Source organism: Onychomys torridus, unplaced genomic scaffold, assembly GCF_903995425.1.
Source record: "Onychomys torridus unplaced genomic scaffold, mOncTor1.1, whole genome shotgun sequence".
In the NCBI taxonomy this organism is placed as follows: domain Eukaryota; kingdom Metazoa; phylum Chordata; class Mammalia; order Rodentia; family Cricetidae; genus Onychomys; species Onychomys torridus.
Genome location: NW_023412065.1, coordinates 1 through 17,057, shown reverse-complemented (window position 1 = coordinate 17,057; position 17,057 = coordinate 1). Strand labels below are relative to the sequence as shown.

The 17,057-nt window shown below is 45.0% G+C and overlaps 1 protein-coding gene and 1 long non-coding RNA gene across 2 annotated transcripts; one reads left to right on the top strand and one right to left on the bottom strand.

Moving 5' to 3' along the window:
• The first annotated feature begins 5,342 nt into the window (after positions 1-5,342).
• LOC118575471 (FANCD2 opposite strand protein) lies at positions 5,343-6,691 on the top strand. The gene is made up of 2 exons (XM_036176016.1): positions 5,343-5,382; positions 6,119-6,691. The coding sequence occupies exon 2, from the start codon at positions 6,127-6,129 to the stop codon at positions 6,661-6,663; it is 537 nt and encodes a 178-aa protein (XP_036031909.1). The 5' UTR covers positions 5,343-5,382; positions 6,119-6,126; the 3' UTR covers positions 6,664-6,691.
• A 1,440-nt stretch (positions 6,692-8,131) lies between these two features.
• On the bottom strand, positions 8,132-12,566 carry LOC118575472. The gene is made up of 3 exons (XR_004943869.1): positions 12,516-12,566; positions 10,974-11,075; positions 8,132-8,530 (listed from the first exon to the last, which is right to left on the bottom strand). It is a non-coding gene; the product is annotated as an uncharacterized LOC118575472 (long non-coding RNA).
• Between the last annotated feature and the right edge of the window lie 4,491 nt (positions 12,567-17,057).

Genomic DNA, 17,057 nt, shown 5'->3' with positions numbered 1-17,057 from the left:
TGGAACTCACTCTGTAGACCAGGCTGACCTCGAACTCACAGAGATCCACCTAGCTCTGCCTCCCGAGTGCTGGGATTACAGGCGTGCGCCACCACTTGCCCGGCCAAGTTTTCTTTTTTAAAGTTATTTTATTCATATTATTTGTGTGTGTGTGTGTGTGTGTGTGTGTGTGTGTGTGTGCCAACGTGGCACGGCACTCGGGTGGAAATCAGAGAACAACTTGCAGGAGTGGGTTCCTCACCTTCCACCTGTGGGGTCAAACTCAGGTCATCAGGCTTGGTGGCAAGTGCCTTTTTTCGCTGAGACCATCATAATTAAAACTATCTTTCAACAACTCGGCATGATAGGCTACCTCACGTTTGCCAAACGAGTAAATATATATATATAGAATGCTAATACCCAGTGATGGACCGGCTGAAGCAAAATGGTAAGGCCATAGTTAGTCACTGTGTAAACTAAAGCAATTGTATCAAGAGCTGCAAAACAAGCGGGCAGTAGTGATGCATGCCTTTAATCCTAGCACTTTGGAGGCCGAGGAAATTGCAAAGCAGGCGGTGGTGGCACACATCTTTAATCCAGCACTTGGGAGGCAGAGCCAGGCAGATCTCTGTGAGTTCGAGGCCAGCCTGGTCTACAGAGTGAGTTCCAGGACAGCCAAGGCTATACAGAAAAACTTTGTCTCAGGGAGAAAAAAAGCTGCAAAACAATCTCAAACCTTTTAATCTAATCGTTTCATTAAACACACACACACACACACACACACACACACACACACACACACACATTAAGGAGCTGGAGAGATGGCTCAGAGGTTTAAGAGCACTGGCTGCACTTCCAGAGGTCCTGAGTTCAATTCCCAACAACCACATGGTGGCTCACAACCATCTATAAAGAGATCCAGTGTCCTCTTCTGGCATGCAGGCATACATGCAGGCAAAATATTGTATACATAATATAAAACAAACAAATTATTAAATCTTTTTTTAAAAAATCATTGAACTGGTCATTATGGTGCACACTTACAATCTCAGCACCCAGGAGATTAAGACAGAAGGCCTGGCCTGAATGTAAGACCAGCTGAAAGGCACAGCAAGACACAATGGGAAAAACACTTTAACCATAAGGATGGACTTTTAGGTAATGTTTGTGATAATAACTGAGGTAAGGCTAAACAATGGTTTAGCTAACCCATGGTGCTATTTTATTAAGCAATCTTTAGATGCTAACTAGATACATGGCAATATGAAAGGACATGCTACACTAGGAGAGAAAATACAATATAAATTTTTATTTATTTATTTTGGTTTTTTGAGTCACAGTTTCTCTGAGTAGTCCTGGCTGTCCTGGAACTCACTGTGTACACCAGGCTGGCCTTGAACTCAATAGATCCACCTGCCTCTGCTTCCCAAGCGCTGGGATTAAGGGCGTGTGCCATCACCACCTGGCACCAAATAAACAAGCTTTTAAAATTTTTAGCTTTATGCATGTCTTGGAGACAGCTCCTTGAGGTGGGAATGCTAACCCTAGAATGCCAGTTCCTGGAGTGGGTTCTCCAGAGCCGGTTGTTACACAAGCCGAACTTAGCAGCCCAGTTCTTCCTGCTTCTTGTTCCCTGTGTGATTTCTCTCTCCTCACACAGGGTACTGCCATTTGCCAGGGCCAGTGCTTTGTTTTGTGGTGTTTGTCTCCTTCTTCCTAAGAAGGCTCGGGCATTTCACTGCAGTTGACTAATATAAGGAGACTCTGAGTTGCTGGACACCAGTTGGAGGTAATAGCAAATGGTACCTCCCAGAACATGTCCCTTAGATCTGGGCAGACTACACAGCCGACTGTGTATAGATCGTCATAACAGTATGAACCCCTCTTTATCCAACAATTCTAGACATCTGGTCTCGACTTTGGGGACTTACATATTAAAAAAAAAATACTGTGCAGTAATGACAGCTTTATTTGCCTTTTAAATAGTAGGTGTCTCTTTTAGGTTTATTTTATGTGCATTGGTGTTTTGCCTGCATGTATGTCAGTGTGAGGGTGTCAGAAGCCCTGGAACTGGAGTCACAGACAGTTGTGAGCTGCCATGTAGGCGCTGGGAATTGAACCTAGGTCCTCTGGAAGAGCAGTCAGTGGTCTTAACCACAGAGCCATCTCTTCAGCCCCTAGCAGGTGTCTCTTAATCAGGAGGAAGATAAAAACAGACTAAAAAACGTTGTAAGTCAAGAGTGCTTCCCTCTCTCTCAGGTGTCATTATTTTCTGCTGTCTGGTTTTTGATTCCCATCCAAATTCTTTTTTTTGTTTATCCCTTCTGTAATGGGGAGTACACATATACACACCAGGCACTGGACAAATGCCTCAAGATTCTGTAGATCTTTCAAACCCAAGTCTCTGCCTGACCCCAGTCCTTGGGTCCCTTAGTCTCAGCAAACATTACCTTAGGCCCATCTTGATGGTTAAAGTGTTTTCCCATTGTGTCTTGTTGTGCATGCCAGCTAGCCTTACACTCATGCCTTCTGCCTTAGTTTCATGAGTGCTGAGATTACAAGTGTGTACCAAAATGCCAGCTTGTCCAACAATTCTTTAAAATTAAACAATAAGTTCTACAGTAGGGAAAACTCAGGGCTAATTCTGTGTTTAAGAGCAGACAAGTTGTTAATTCATCTGTTCAATCCTTCCTCCAGGCACTTTCGTACTATAAGAGACTGAAAATCATTGGTCGACTCCGATTCCCACTGCCATTCATGCTAATGGAGGTGCTGCTCACAGCATGACTTTGGAATGGTGAAACATCTTTTTCTCAGCTTTGGACACGAGGCAGAAGCATTCTAGGGTTTAACAGAAGACATACAGAAGTATAGGGCTGGAGAGATGGCTTAGCAGTTGAGAGTACTTTATGTTCTTGCAAAGGAGGATCTAGTTTCTGATAGCCCTCTTCTGGCACCAAGATCTCCTGCACAGACATGTTGCACATAAGCCCAAACAGACAAACATAAACTTAAAAGTAATATTTTGAAGTTAAAGAAGTCAAGTTTCCAGTCAGTTAAGGAAAGATGTATTTTCTCTCAACAGGTGTACATTTATAATTCTGTTTGCCCTGGAGCCCTTCCAGTACATAAATAAAAACCTTTCTAGACACTGGCGCACAGTATGAGCCAGGGAACAACGAATAAAGGTTGACTTTTAACACCAACTTCCGGTCTTGGAACTTCCGTACTTGACCACAGCCTTTGACGTGGGGGATTTGTCCTCTGTGCCCTTGTCAAATGCACACGGGTGTGATGGGATGGGGAGGAACGGAAGGGCTGGGTGGAGCTGTCCAGCATCTGACGGCTCCCAGAAGGGCGCCTCCAGCCCCTGCCCCGCCCCCGCGGTCCTGAGTCACAAAGGCGGTTGCCAGGTGCCGGGTGGGAAAAAGATGCGGCCACTACTCTGGAGCGTGCAATCCGTGTGGAGTTCAGTAGGTGAGCTCCCGGCCCGGATGGTGATGGTGGGTCCGGGCCCGGGCTCCCACCGCTGTCCCGGCCTCGGGCAGGGGCGTGTGGCTCCCGCTTCTCGGGAGGGACTTGCAAGGAGACAAACCTGTTCTCCAAGCACTCTAGCGGCTCGGGATTTTTCAGTTCCCGAGGACTTCAGCTGCACTTTGGCGCTGCCTTCCCCTTTCCCAGGTGGGGAAATTGAGGATCTGGGTTCCTCAGAAGGAAGGCGCCTACAAAAAGGAAGTCTTTTGGACAGGAGAATCAGGTGTTTCCCGTGTGGGGCTAGGACAGCAGCTTGTTCACACACCCTGCATTCACCTTGCCATGGTGGTATACCAGAAGCCCCCTCATGGATGTTTTTTTTGTCTCTTTTTTTTTTTTTTTTCAACCAAGACAGGATCTTACCTTATGTAGCCCAGACCATTAATGAACTCATCGCAATCCTGCTTTGGGCCTCTCAAGTGTTGAAATGACAAGCACTGGCAATGTGCTCTTAAAGTCAAGATACCCAGCACTGGAAGCCTTCCAGTTAGGAATAGATAGCTGCCCTTTGGTGTCAGTTTCTCATCCTAAGGCAGCTCAGATATTTGAAACGTAGCAACTTGCAAGGGCACTGCATAGACGGTGAGAAACGCTATCAACTGGGGGAAATCAGCAAATTCCCTTTGTCCTAATCACTCCAAAGGGCACTTTTGGAATGTTACCAGCAATTTTTTGTTTTTGATTTTGTTGTTTTGTTTTGGAGAAAGGGTTTCTCTATGTAACAGCCTTAGCTGTCCTGGAACTCGCTCTGTAGACCAGGCTGGCTTCAAACTCAGAGATCCACCTGCCTCTGCCTCCCGAGTGCTGGAATTAAAGGCGTGCGCCACCACTGCCAGCATTTGATTTATGGGTTTGGTTTTTTTTGTTTTGTTTTGTTTTGTTTTTTGTTTTTGTTTTGTTTTTGAGCTGAGGACCGAACCCAGGCCTTGTGCTTGCTAGGCAAGCGCTCTACCACTGAGCTAAATCCCAACCCTTGATTTATGTTTAATGAACTGGGAAAGTGTCAACCTTTTGGGGATGGTAACCACTGGACAAGACATGTCGTTGTCTTTTGTGGCAGAAGAGGGACAAAAATTTTGACTTGGCTGAAAAAAAAGGGACCTACCTGCAGGACCCAGTGATGCAATGGGTCAGCACACAGGGTTTAGACAGAAAAGGGATCTGGAATGACCCTTCACAGAAGAGGAAGGTGCTAAAGAGAAGGTGCCTCCAGGAGGCACTGTCAATTGCAAGTAGAATGACAGAAAATCAAAATTCTATTTGGAGTAAATTTTGAGTTAATATCCTCCCAGCACTTCCTCTTGTGGTATTCAAGGTATTATCCAGTATCTTACACATGAAAATATATGTACCCATATGTATGGGGGAGGGGAATGAACAAATTTTAAAGGCTGGCCCTTGAAAACTCTCCTTCACAGAATGTACCTCTTCCAAGGTGCTGTATAAACCACCCAGTGCTCTGTAATGTTCTCTTGATCAGCGTGCTTTTAGGGCCAAGAGGAGACTGTCCCAGCAATATTTTTGTTTTGGGGTTGGGTTTTTCTGCTGTTGTTGTCTTTTATTTTTTTATTTAAAAAATTTTTTTTGAAGACAGGGTCTGCTTATGTAGCCCCAGCTGTCTTGGAATCACTATGTAGACCAGGCTGTCCTTGAGTTCAGAGATCACCTGCCTCTGCCTTCTGAAGTGATGGGATTTTTTTGGGAAAGATTTATTATGTTTACAGCTGTATGTTCAGGTACTGATAGAAAACAGAAGATCCTCCTGTTGGATCCCCTGGAGCTGCAGTTACAGAGAGCTGTAAGACGCCTGACATGGGAGCTAAGAACCACACTCAGGTCCCCTGAACAAGTAGCAAGTACTCTGAACTGGTGAGCCATCTCTCCAGTACTTTCCCCCTGACTATGTATGTAGCTCTGGCTAGCCTGGAACTCACTGTGTAAACAGTCTGGCCTCAACTCGTGATGACCTCCCCACCTCGACCTTCCAAGCATTAAGATCACAGTAAGGCATGAGCCACCAAGTCAGGGACTGTTTTTCTTGGATGTCTCCATAAGGAAGAGTGAAAACTGGAGGTTCTTAGAAGCCACACTGTAAGTCATCTGTAAACTGTAAGGTTCAACAGACTCTTTGAAGGGTTTACATACATGTAAACATGCCCCATCCCACATTGCTAATTAAGTAGGTCTGAGATGGGGCCCCAAGAGCTTGCATTTCTACCAAATCCATAATGAGGTTAAAACTGCTAGTTTAAGGGTTATACCAAGTACAAATACTTGTAAGACACGGGCTGAGTTTCTTCCCATCAAATAATGTCTCATCATGAAGTCCAGCTGCTTGTGCCCACCAGAGGCATTGACTGAGATACTGCATTTCAGACAAATCCACGTCATCTGTAGCAAGGGTGAACTTTCTTACAGGGGACGTTTTAGTGTGTGCAGCAGTGGCCTTTACAGATCTATTGATCCCTGCCATGTACTGACATCTGTTCAGTGGGGACCATTCAGTTTTAAGTCAGTAATGAGACGATATGAATTTGAACAGCCATGCCTCTCCCCTTCCAAAAAGCACAGCAGGGAAATTCCATGTCTGATTCCTTTCCTTTAGGACTGTCAATGGCAGGATACCAGCTCTGGTCACCATGGACCCCACTGGATGAGAGCTTCCAATGGCTGCGGCACACAACACCTACTCCTTGCTCCAAACACCCTTTTAGGGCCTCTCCTTGCTTCCCACACACCCCTTCTGACCTTGAGGTACAGTTGTGCTTTCAAGAAGTCACTCTTGTCCTAGACAGCCCACTTGTGGCACCTGGAGAGAGCCCCAGGTTACCCCGTCACACCTCAGAGCTCCGAGCAGTGACTAACAAGAAAGGACTTGTGAGGAAGCCCCAGCCAGTCCGTCTCAAGGGAGTAGATTCTGTTTTCGGTAGGGTCATCACAGCCCAGCCACCCAAGTGGACTGGAACCTTCAGAGTTTCAGACAAGTCAGCCTTCTGCAAAATTATCAGCAGGGAACACCAGTGGCCCACTGGACTCAAGGAGCCTCAGATCCAGATGACAGTGACTATGTGCAAACAGATGCTCCGCTCAATCCTCCTGCTCTACTCGACGTACAAGAAGTGCACCTTTGCCCTGCAGCACTCCAAGTAGAGGGTCTCCATCTGACCCATGCCCCATACCATGCTCTCTGGTATGTACCCAAAGCTTACACCGTGTCGTCATGCCAGCTGTTTTGCCTCTCAGTCAAGCTGGGACAAGTTTTCCTCCTCCCTTTCTCTTCAGAAACAGGACCAACCAATGACACTGAGCAAGGAAGAACATCTCCACTGCACAGCTGAATGGCCATTCAGTCAGCCTAATACCCACACACAGATGTCATAGTGACCAAGCTACCATACAAAAAAGCCAGCCTAGTGTGAACACACTCAATGCCAAAGACAGCCATAGAACTGGCAAAGAAAAGGGATGCCAAGAAAAGACATGTGTGGATGTCTGGGTACCAGAGGAAGAAGGGGTCAAAAATCCGCATATGGGTTAAAGATTAACTTGAAAACAGCTTTCCCTCTTCAAATAAATGTCAACAACAAGACAACTTTAATACCAGTATGGGTAAAAATAGTAACAAATATTAAATAATCTTACTAGCACGGCAAGAAGAGCTGGACAGCAGCCTTGAGACTGGGTTTCTGGCAGAAGATGGAGAATCCCCTGTTTTAGCTTCCGATGTTCTGTTTCTAATAAACTATAATTATTTTGTATGGATTCTTACAACTAGATTCTAGGCATAATCAGAATAATGTGGGAAAGAAATACTATATATACATACGATGCCAGCAGGTGTTTAATGATGCCTTTTTTCCTTTGTTTTATACTAATAGCCAAAAATTCAAAGCAAGCTGGTGAGGGTGCTATAGCAGGTAAAGGGTCTGGAATTCTGATCCCTGGAACCCACGAGGCGGAGGGAGAACCCGCTCAACAGTTGTCCTCTGTGCACCCACAGCACACATGTGCCCCTCCCCCCTATACACAAAGTTAAAAATTCAAAAGTAGCCAGGCAGTGGTGGTACATGCGTTAATCCCAGCACTCAGGAGGCAGAGGCAGGCGGATCTCTGTGAGTTCGAGGCCAGCCTGGTCTATAGAGCGAGATCCAGGACGACAGCTAGGGCTATTACACAGAAACCTTGTCTATGCCGGGAGGTGGTGGCACACGCCTTTAATCCCAGCACTCAGGAGGCAGAGGCAGGGGATCTCTGTAAGTTCGAGGCCAGCCTGGGCTACAAAGCGATTTCCAGGACAGGCACAAAGCTACACAGAGAAACCCTGTCTCGAAGAAAAAAAAAAAAAGAAAGAAAAAAAATTAAGTAGCGTTCAAGACCCTCCTGGCCAACAGAACAAATACTACAATAGCCAGCCAGGGCTACAGAGAGACCCTGTCACAAAACAAAATAAAAACCCAGTTCAAAGGTAGTTACTATGTTCTTTCTGACTTTCTGGTCCCTGACACAAAGCTCAAGTCATTTCTCCCAGAAGAAAACAATACTTTTAAGTGTTTGCACCGATATGATTGCACAAACTTGAATAACGAGACACATCTAAAGTGAGGAGGAAGGTCTTGCCTCAGGGCAAAACTCAGAAAAGAATTTATTTCCTAAATTTTAAAATAAGTCAGTATCAAAACTAGCCCCCAAAGGCTAGCCAGAGCACTCACTCTGCAGAAGCAGCATGGCCATATTTATCCAAACCACTGGCGGATGCTACATTGGAAACCTGAGCCAGGACCTGGATATTGGACAATCTGTGAAATCCACTGGTTAGTTAAATAAAAACCCCTTCTTGAAGAGAAACGGGAAGCTTTGGTTGAAAAGCAGAGAGCAGACCTCACACCCCAAAGAGGAAAGGGTAAGAGGCTGCCGGAGACGAGGAAGGGCGGTTGTGTCCTGGGATCTAGTCAGAGCTGTCATCGCTTTCATCATTATCTTGGTCCTTGTGTCCATCACTTGCTTCATCTTCCCCATCCTAAAGGACGAAGAGGAAAAAAAGTACTTGAGGCCAGTTCTTGCAACACAGCTCTCACAGATGTACACTATACCATTTTCTTTTCTTCTTTTTTCAGGTGTTTTTTTGTTTTGTTTTTTTTTGTTTGTTTTGTTTTTCAAGACGGGTTTCTCTGTGTAATAACCCTGGCTGTTGTGAAACTCTCTATGTAGACCAGGCTAGCCTCTACCTTCTGAGAGCCAGGATTAAAGGTCGTGCCACTTGCTGGGTGATGGTGGTGCACACCTTTGATCCCAGCACTTGGGAAGCAGAGCCAGGCAGATCTCTGTGAGTTCGAGGCCAGCCTGGGCTACAGAGTGAGTTCTAGGAAAGACTCCAAAGCTTACACAGAGAACCTTGTCTCAAAAAACAAACAAAAAGGGTGTGTGCCATCACCACCCCAGCCATTTCTGTTCTTAAAGCAATGGAAATTTAAAAACCTTTGTAAGCTAAAGCAGGAGTCCCCTCCTGTTATGTTTTTGTTTGTTTGTTTTGTTTTTGAGAAAAGATCTCATATAGCTCAAGAATGCATCTCAAAACTCACTATGTTACCAAGAAGGACCTTGAGCTTGTGAGCTTCCTCCACCTCCCAAGTGCTGGGATTACAGGCACATTCAACCATGCTCAGCTCTTTTTTTTCTTTGATTTCTGAGATGGGGTCTCATTATATAGCCTTTGGCTAGACTCAAACTCGGGAGACCCACCTCCTTCTGCTTCCTAAGTGCTAGGACTAAAGGAATGTGCTTGTCTCCCCTACAATTCTTGCCATGAACTATAAGCCAAGACCATAGAGAAAGGTTTTTGTTTTGTTGAGACAGGGTCTTACTGTGCAGCCCTATCTGGCTCAGAACTTGCTATGTAGACCAGGCTGGCCTTGAACTCACAGAGATCCATCTGCCTCTGCCTCCATAGTGCTATGATTAAAAATGTGAACCACCCACATTCAGCCTGGAGGTCATTTTGATACTGAATTATTTACAAATGAACTAAATCTGCATGATCTTTAAATAAGCCAGAGCTTTCCAGCTGTTCTTCAGGCATAAACATAGAAAGTCACATTATCAATTCAATATAAAGCAAGGATTAGTATGGTACAACTCTGTAGTCCAAGATTCAGGAGATTAAGACAGGAGGGATTGTGAGTTCAAAGGCAGTCTGGGCTACATAGCAAGGGCTCTGCCATACATAAAAGGGATAATAAGCAAAATTGTATATGTATTATGTATGTTAAAGCAATGGTTACTACAAGTACTGGCAATTATCAACAGGAGTCCAGCATGAAACTGGTTTGCTCCTCTACAAGGACCACATTTTTGTACTGGAAGCATAGCATACTGACCACCTTGGATTCCTTATAAGAGTAAGAAGAGATCTATTATAGGTCTAAAATAGAGCCTACAGACTTCATAATGCACAGTATTCCTGTGCACAGCTTTTAGCTAAACTGCCTGGTATCTAGAAAAGTGAACTGAGCAAACTTGATGTACATATTTTTATTTAGCTTATATTAAATCCACATCTGTCCACAGAAAATGAGGACCTGTATTATTTTATTCCTCTGTAGTGGCAGCTGACTCTAAGCTTCTGATTTATTTTTAATTTTGTATGTTAAAACAAGGTGAGGGGTTGCAGAGATGGATCAGTGTTACGGGCACTGGCTTGCTCTTCCAGAGGACCCAGGTTCAACTCCCAGCACCCACATGGTAGCTCACAACTCTAACTTCATTCCTGGAAGGGTGTGGGGGTGGGTTCAACAGGCCCTTCTGGCACCCACAGGCACCGCACATATGATTCAAAGAAAAACACGTGCAAAACATACACATACAATTAAAAACAAACAAACAAACAAACAAAAAGCTGAAATGGCCAGGCATGGTGGTGCATGCCTTTAATCTCAACACTTGGGAGGCACAGGCAGGCATATCTCTGCAAAATTCAAAGCTAGCCTGGTTTACATAGTAAGTTCTAGGCCAGCCAGGCCTGCCAAAAAAGTTGAAATGGTTTAAATTTGTTTTTAACACAGAACATGCTAGTCTTTTCTCCCTTCTAAAACACATTTACATACAAGATTATGGAAAACAGGGCACTATATACTAGGAGAAAAACATCTCCACTTTGTTTTTGGTACAGATGATTGAATGCACAAATATGTATATGTTAAGTAATGCTCTATCACTGAGATATAATTCCCCTTAAGTTGTAAAAAAATTTTCAACACACCTTTAGAGATACTCGAGGGAGCCTCAGATGACGCAATTATATTTTTATGGATCCCAAAGCATTCATATAAGATTTTTGTAGGGAATGGAGATGGGTACAGAAGTATTTAACAATAGACATAAGCAGAGAAAAATCCTGTACTTTGTGCTAACAAAGAATACTTAATAAATTGCTCTACCAATACCATACCAGCCTGTGCAGATACCTTTGTTGCTGTGCTCTTGGAGACGTGGGATGTTATGTCATCCTCACTGTCTTCTGAAGTGCTCTCTGGGGAAGAGGGATCCTGAGAAACAATTTCTTCACCCTAAAACGTAGAAGCAGAAGAAGAAATGGGGGGTTGTAATGAGCACATTTATGGTTTTGAGAAAGGCCAAGTTTCTAAGTATAGAGAAGAAATATTCTAGCCATTCAAAACATATGAACTGGGCTGGAGAGATGGTTCAGAGGTTAAGGGCACTGGCTGCTCTTCCAGAGGTCTTGAGTTCAATTCCCAGCAAACCATATGGTGATTCACAACCACCTATAATGAGATCTGGTACCCTCTTCTGGCCTGCAGGGATACATGCAGGCAGAAACACTGTATACATATAACTTCTTTAAAAAAGAAAAAAGTTATAAGAATATTATAAAAAACAAAAACATAACAACCTCTGATCTATCATTTAGGGAAATGCTGTTCAATTCCAGGTTTCTAAGATGCCCATGGAACTGATATATAATTCTATACAAGCTTCATTTTTTATATTCTCATTTATTCATTTATATTCTTCATTTTATATACTCGCTCTGTAGACCAGGCTGGCTTCAAACCCACAGAGATCTGCCTGCCTCCGCCTCCCGAGTACTGGGATTAAAGGTGTGCATCACCACTGCCACGCTAAATAGTATTTTGAAATTTTTTAACCTCTATTTTTACATCTATTATTGTTCTACCTGCATGTGTGTCTGTGTACCACATGCATGCAGGCCCATGGAGGCAAGCAGAGGGAGTTGGATCCCTAAACTAGAGGTACAGACAGTTGTAAACCACCATGTAAGTGCTGGGAATCGAACCTGAGCCCTTTGAAAGAGTGTCAGTGCTCTTAACTGTTGAGTGTCTCTTTACTCTTATAATCTTCTTGTTATTGTTGCTTGTTTTTCTTTTCTTTTCTTTTTTGAGCTGAGGACTGAACTCAGGGCCTTTGCACTTGCTAGGCAAGCGCTCTACCACTGAGCTAAATCCCCAACCCGTTTGTTTTTCGAGACAGGGTTTCTCTGTGTAGTTTTGGTGCCTGTCCTGGATCTCTCTCTGTAGACTAGGCTGGCCTCGAACTCACAGAGATCCTCCTGGCTCTGCTTCCCAAGCACTGGCATTAAAGGCATGCGTCACCACCACCACCTAACTAGTTTTATAATCTTAAACAACCACAGACGTGATAACAGTAGTCTCTTTTCACACTAAGGGGGATTGCATCTAGTTCCTTATACATACTAGCCAGGTAAATATTCTATCCCTAAGCCGTATTTCCAGCCCTCTATTGACTTTTAATTTTAACAGCTTTGCTAAATTGCCCAGGCTGGTCCTGAAATCACTCTGTAGTTGGGCAAACCTTGAACTTGTGATCCTTCTGCCTCAGCCTCCCAGGCAGTTGGGTTACAACTGGCTAAAAGCAAGATCAGGGCCTAGGTGACGTCTCACATTTTTCTGATGTTCTCACCAATGGGCGTAGGAGCTCATAACTGATGGTCTGAACTTCAGGCTTACCTGTAAGTCTCGGTTTTTGAGAGTTCCCAACCAGAAAGCCTCTCTACAATTGTGAGGACAAGCATGGCTTTGACTCTGCAAACTAACAGCTCCAGCGACTTTTTGAGTAAAGGCAACATGTTTGGTGAGTCTTGTGTCTTGGTGAATCTGAAGAGAAAGAAAGCATCCATCTCTATCATCATGTTTTCATATTTCTTTTACAGAACTGTCTGAATGTGTCATACCTGAAGAATAAGAGGACATGTCCGGTGAATACGGCCCAGGGACATGGTCCATCAAACAGTAATAGTTTTGGATAAGAACTCCAAACAGACTGTCAGTAAAAACTCAGGACTAAAAGACTCACCACCAACACCTCTAGGTGCCTGGTATAAGCTCTGTTGACCAATAATCAGCAAATTACCCCAAGGTGTGTTTAATGATATGAAACACAAAAATTAGTTCTGGTCAGCTTTAAGCCCCTGAAATTCCAGCTCAGCTTCTTCTAAATACAAAACCAGGGAAGAAATGAGTGGCAAGAAATGGCTCAAAAAAAATCACTTGGTTTGCCAGGGACCAAAAAAGCCGCCACTGTTTCTATGTTCCTTCAAACGTGACAATGGTTCAAGAGCTTCAGCGGGAGGGTTATGTTGTTGATGTACCCCTAACCCCTTGGGTCTCACTATGTAGCTCTGGCTGCCTTGGAAACTTGCTCTACAGATCAGGCTGGCCTTGAAATCACAGAGATCCATCTGCTCCTGCTTCCCAAGGGCTGGGAATAAAGGCATGTGCCATGTCACCTGGCTTAGAGAAGACATTTTTTTTTTCTCTCTTTTCTCAAGGTAGAGTTTCTCTGTGTAAGTCCTGGCTGGCTGTCCTGGAACTTGCTTTGACCAGGCTGTCCTGGAACTCACTGAGATCAGCCTGCCTCTGCCTCCCAAATGCTGGGTTAAAAGGTATGCGCCACACCACCCAGCCTACAGAAGACTTTTAATATTCAAATGTTCTCACAAGAGACAACCAAGTCCTACGGCTGAAAAGCTCTAAGACAGCTGGTTGGGAACACTTCCAGCTCCAGCCGCTACCACCCAACAGTCCTCCCATCTTGCAGTCTTGGTGTGCTGGCTAGTTTTATGTCAACTTGACACAAAGCTAGGGTCACCTGGGAGAAGGGATCCTCAAATGAGAAAGTGCCTCCACAAGACTGGATTGAAGGAGGTCTGTAGGGCATTTTATTAATTATTAATTGATGTAGGAGGGTTCAGCCCATTATGGGTGGAGCCACCCCTGGGCTGGTGGTCTTGGGTTCTATAAAATAGCAGTCTGAGAAAGCCACAAGGAGCAAGTCAGTAAGCATGGCTTCTATATCAGCTCCTGACTCCAGGTACCTGCCCTCTGAGTTCCTGACTTGGCTTCAAAGGATACGTAAGCTAAATAAACTCTTCCCTCCCTCAGTTGCTTTTGCTCATGGTGCTTCATCACAGCAACAGAAACCCCAACTCTAGGACACTTTGTAACAGGAACTCATCTAGGAGTGCTCTATACTCTCTTCCCCCAGGAAGAGGACTCTGGTTTGTTGGTTTGTTCTGAGACAGTGTCTTCCATGTAGCAGCCTAGGCCAGCCAGCCTCTAACTGAGTACTTCTAGAAGAAACAGCTATAGAATTTGAAGTCCAAACACAAAAACTTCCCTTTAGATAACTGCCAGGCTCATCTGGCAACAAAGGATTTGCTGACTCTAAATAAACTGTGTTTGGACACAGGGTTGGAAAGCTAGGTTTGGTGTCCATGCCTGTAATCTCAGCAGGAAGACTGAGTTTCAGGACATGGCTGGTTATGCTCCATGGCGAGTCCTGTTCCTCTTACCTTGGAATGTCCACAAGGTGATGAAGAGCCTGTGTTTCAGTTGAAGGGTTTCCAGCAAGCTCAGGACATCTTCCTAACAACCACAAAATTTATAAATGTTCTGGTATAACATTCTAATGTTACTTCAGATGCAAGATGTTCTTGCAGCAAGGCCTCCAGGGAGGGTAAATTCTGCAGGTCCTAGCCTATGCTAATCATCAACTGAGTCTGGCCCTCAGAGAGGAACGCTGAGTTCTGAGTGCCAATTGGCTCTAAGAGTCTATCAAGCCTATCTTATAGCCCATGTGGCTTCTGAAGTGTTTGCAGAGACACTACCGCAGGAGAGCCTGGTGGACAGCAGCAGCACAGGGAAACACAAGTTAAAGGCAATAAGCCCAAAGACTGGGGAGAAGTGAGAGGTGGGTCTCAACAGAGTGTCTGAGAGGCTCAGCTTACCTGGGCACTTCCCATAGCTGGCAGGGTGTCTCTTAAATTGCTGCTCAGAATGTAGGCAACAGTCTGCTGTCCCCAAGCCCAACTCAGAAGTACCCACAGCGAGCCCTGACAACGCTCTGCTCTCAGCTCTTACCGGTGTTTTCTAAAGCTGAAATCAAGGAGCGGCATACACTGCTTCAGAAATGCTTCCACAAAGCGACGTCCATGCTGAAGAGAGAGACAGTGCTGACCTCTGGCTGAGGACTATTAGTGAAAAGCCCTCAGAGGAGGCAGCATAGGCCACTAACTCGTGTACATTAAAAATAAATTGGGAATGGTCCAAAAAGTTACTTTGGAGGATAAAAACTGGAGTTGAAAAGTACATAGGCTATATAAAGAAGTTCCAGGACTAGGCAGACTCTTGGACTCAGACACAGACGATGGCCAGAACCCTTGTTCAGCTCTAAGAACATAGAGCAGCAGCTGAACTCCATCCCGAAGGATAATTCATCTCAAAAGGAGAAATTCTGAAAGGACCAAGGGAACACAGCCCATTTCCAATCAAATCACTCCTCCAATCTGCTCATCCCTGACACTGTGCCAGGGTAGAGTGAGTGAAGAAGAGGGAGGGCCACAAGACACCCAGAATGGGTGCCAAGACACCAAGAGTACAGAAGAAGCATTCTCCCCGTAACATTCCTTTTGGGTTTACCATCAAATCTAGGGCCAGGCAGGGAAACCCCCATAGGAGAAGGGAGGGTTATACAATTGTCAAAATATCAATTCCACATTCAAACCACCCCAAGACTCCTTTTCACTTGTCTTGTGGTGCAAAGGGCTGAACTTGAGACCTCGCACATACTAAGCAGATTGTAAGCAACACCCCTAGCCCTGGCCCTTGTGAGACTTTAAAAAGGGAAAAACCATAGCTCCTCCTCCTCCACTACCCGGAGGCACTGGTAGCAGGGTGAGGGTGCGCACTGACTGCTCTTTTTTGTTGGTTGGTTGGTTTGAGGCAGGGTCTCACTATGTAGCCCTGGCTGACCTCAGGCTCACAGAGATCCGCCTGCCTCTGCCTCTCAAGTGCTGGGATTAAAGGTGTGCACCACCAGGCCCATCATGAACACTGCTCTTAAACTCAGTTGCTCGGGAGGCATTCAATCTAGTTCTAATATTTTGACCAATAATTCTCCAACTCCTGAGAAAGCTGCCTTCAGTTGAAAATTGCCTCCAACTACTGTAGAAAATGTTATCCAATGTCTTCCTTTAACTACAACCTGTTAGCACAAACTCTGGCATGTAAAAGAGGTATAAAGCAATTCTATTCAGCTGAGCCCCTCTGAAATGACCCACAGGAAGAAAATACATTGAACAAAGCCTATGAAATCTTTTACCTTTAAACACACATGCAGAACAGGATAACTGTCAAATACCTAGACAGGAGAAAGACAAGAAACCAAAACTGAGGTCGTCTCCTTTGAGTATTCCAGCCTTTCCCCGTTAAGTACAGCATAGCTCTGCGTGATGCAGGAAATTCTAAAATGAAGAAGGCGTGTCAACAGTGTAATAGAAAAGCAACTACAGAATAAAGAGACTCTTGTAACTTAAGTCCAAGAAAAGCAAGAAAGAGCAAAAGGGATCAAGACATTGACTCAAACCGAGGCTGCTGCAAAGGGCGTTACTAGAGGCTGGCCCTCTGATCTGCAACCTTCAGAACGACCCTATGAGATGAAGAGAAGAGGAAATAATATTTTCAGCTGACAGAGCAGCCTGTGCATAATCCAATAGTAGGGAACACTGTGCTTGAAGGACAATAAAGGTAATCAGAGTCGGAAGTGACTCAAATCAAAGGATCCAAGGCAAGACGGGAGAAAATGGGGCAATGACAAAGAAAAGTGGGGGGGGGTGGGGGAAGACCCACAGTGGCCAGGAGGGGTTACCCAGAATGAGTAGAGGGTCATGGAAAAGAGGAAACACACAAGGAAGGGTGAGAACAGCAAGTAGGTAATTCTGGAAAGCAGAACCTCCTGTCAGGGTTAACTAGGGAGGAATGTCAGGGTTAACTAGGGAGGCAGGTCAGGGTTGGCTGGTGAGGCAGGTCAGGGTTAACAGGTCAGGTGAGGAAGTCAGGGTTAACTAGGGAGGCAGGTCAGGGTTGGCTGGTGAGGCAGGTCAGGGTTGGCTGGAGAGGCAGGTCAGGGTTGGCTGGTGAGGAAGGTCAGGGTTAACTAGGGAGGCAGGTCAGGAGGCTGGTGAGGCAGGTCAGGGTTGGCTGGAGAGGTAG

What these genes read in the sequence shown, in the direction of transcription:
- LOC118575471 (XM_036176016.1), top strand. Translation starts at nt 6,127, where the DNA reads ATGGCAGGATACCAGCTCTGGTCACCATGGACCCCACTGGATGAGAGC.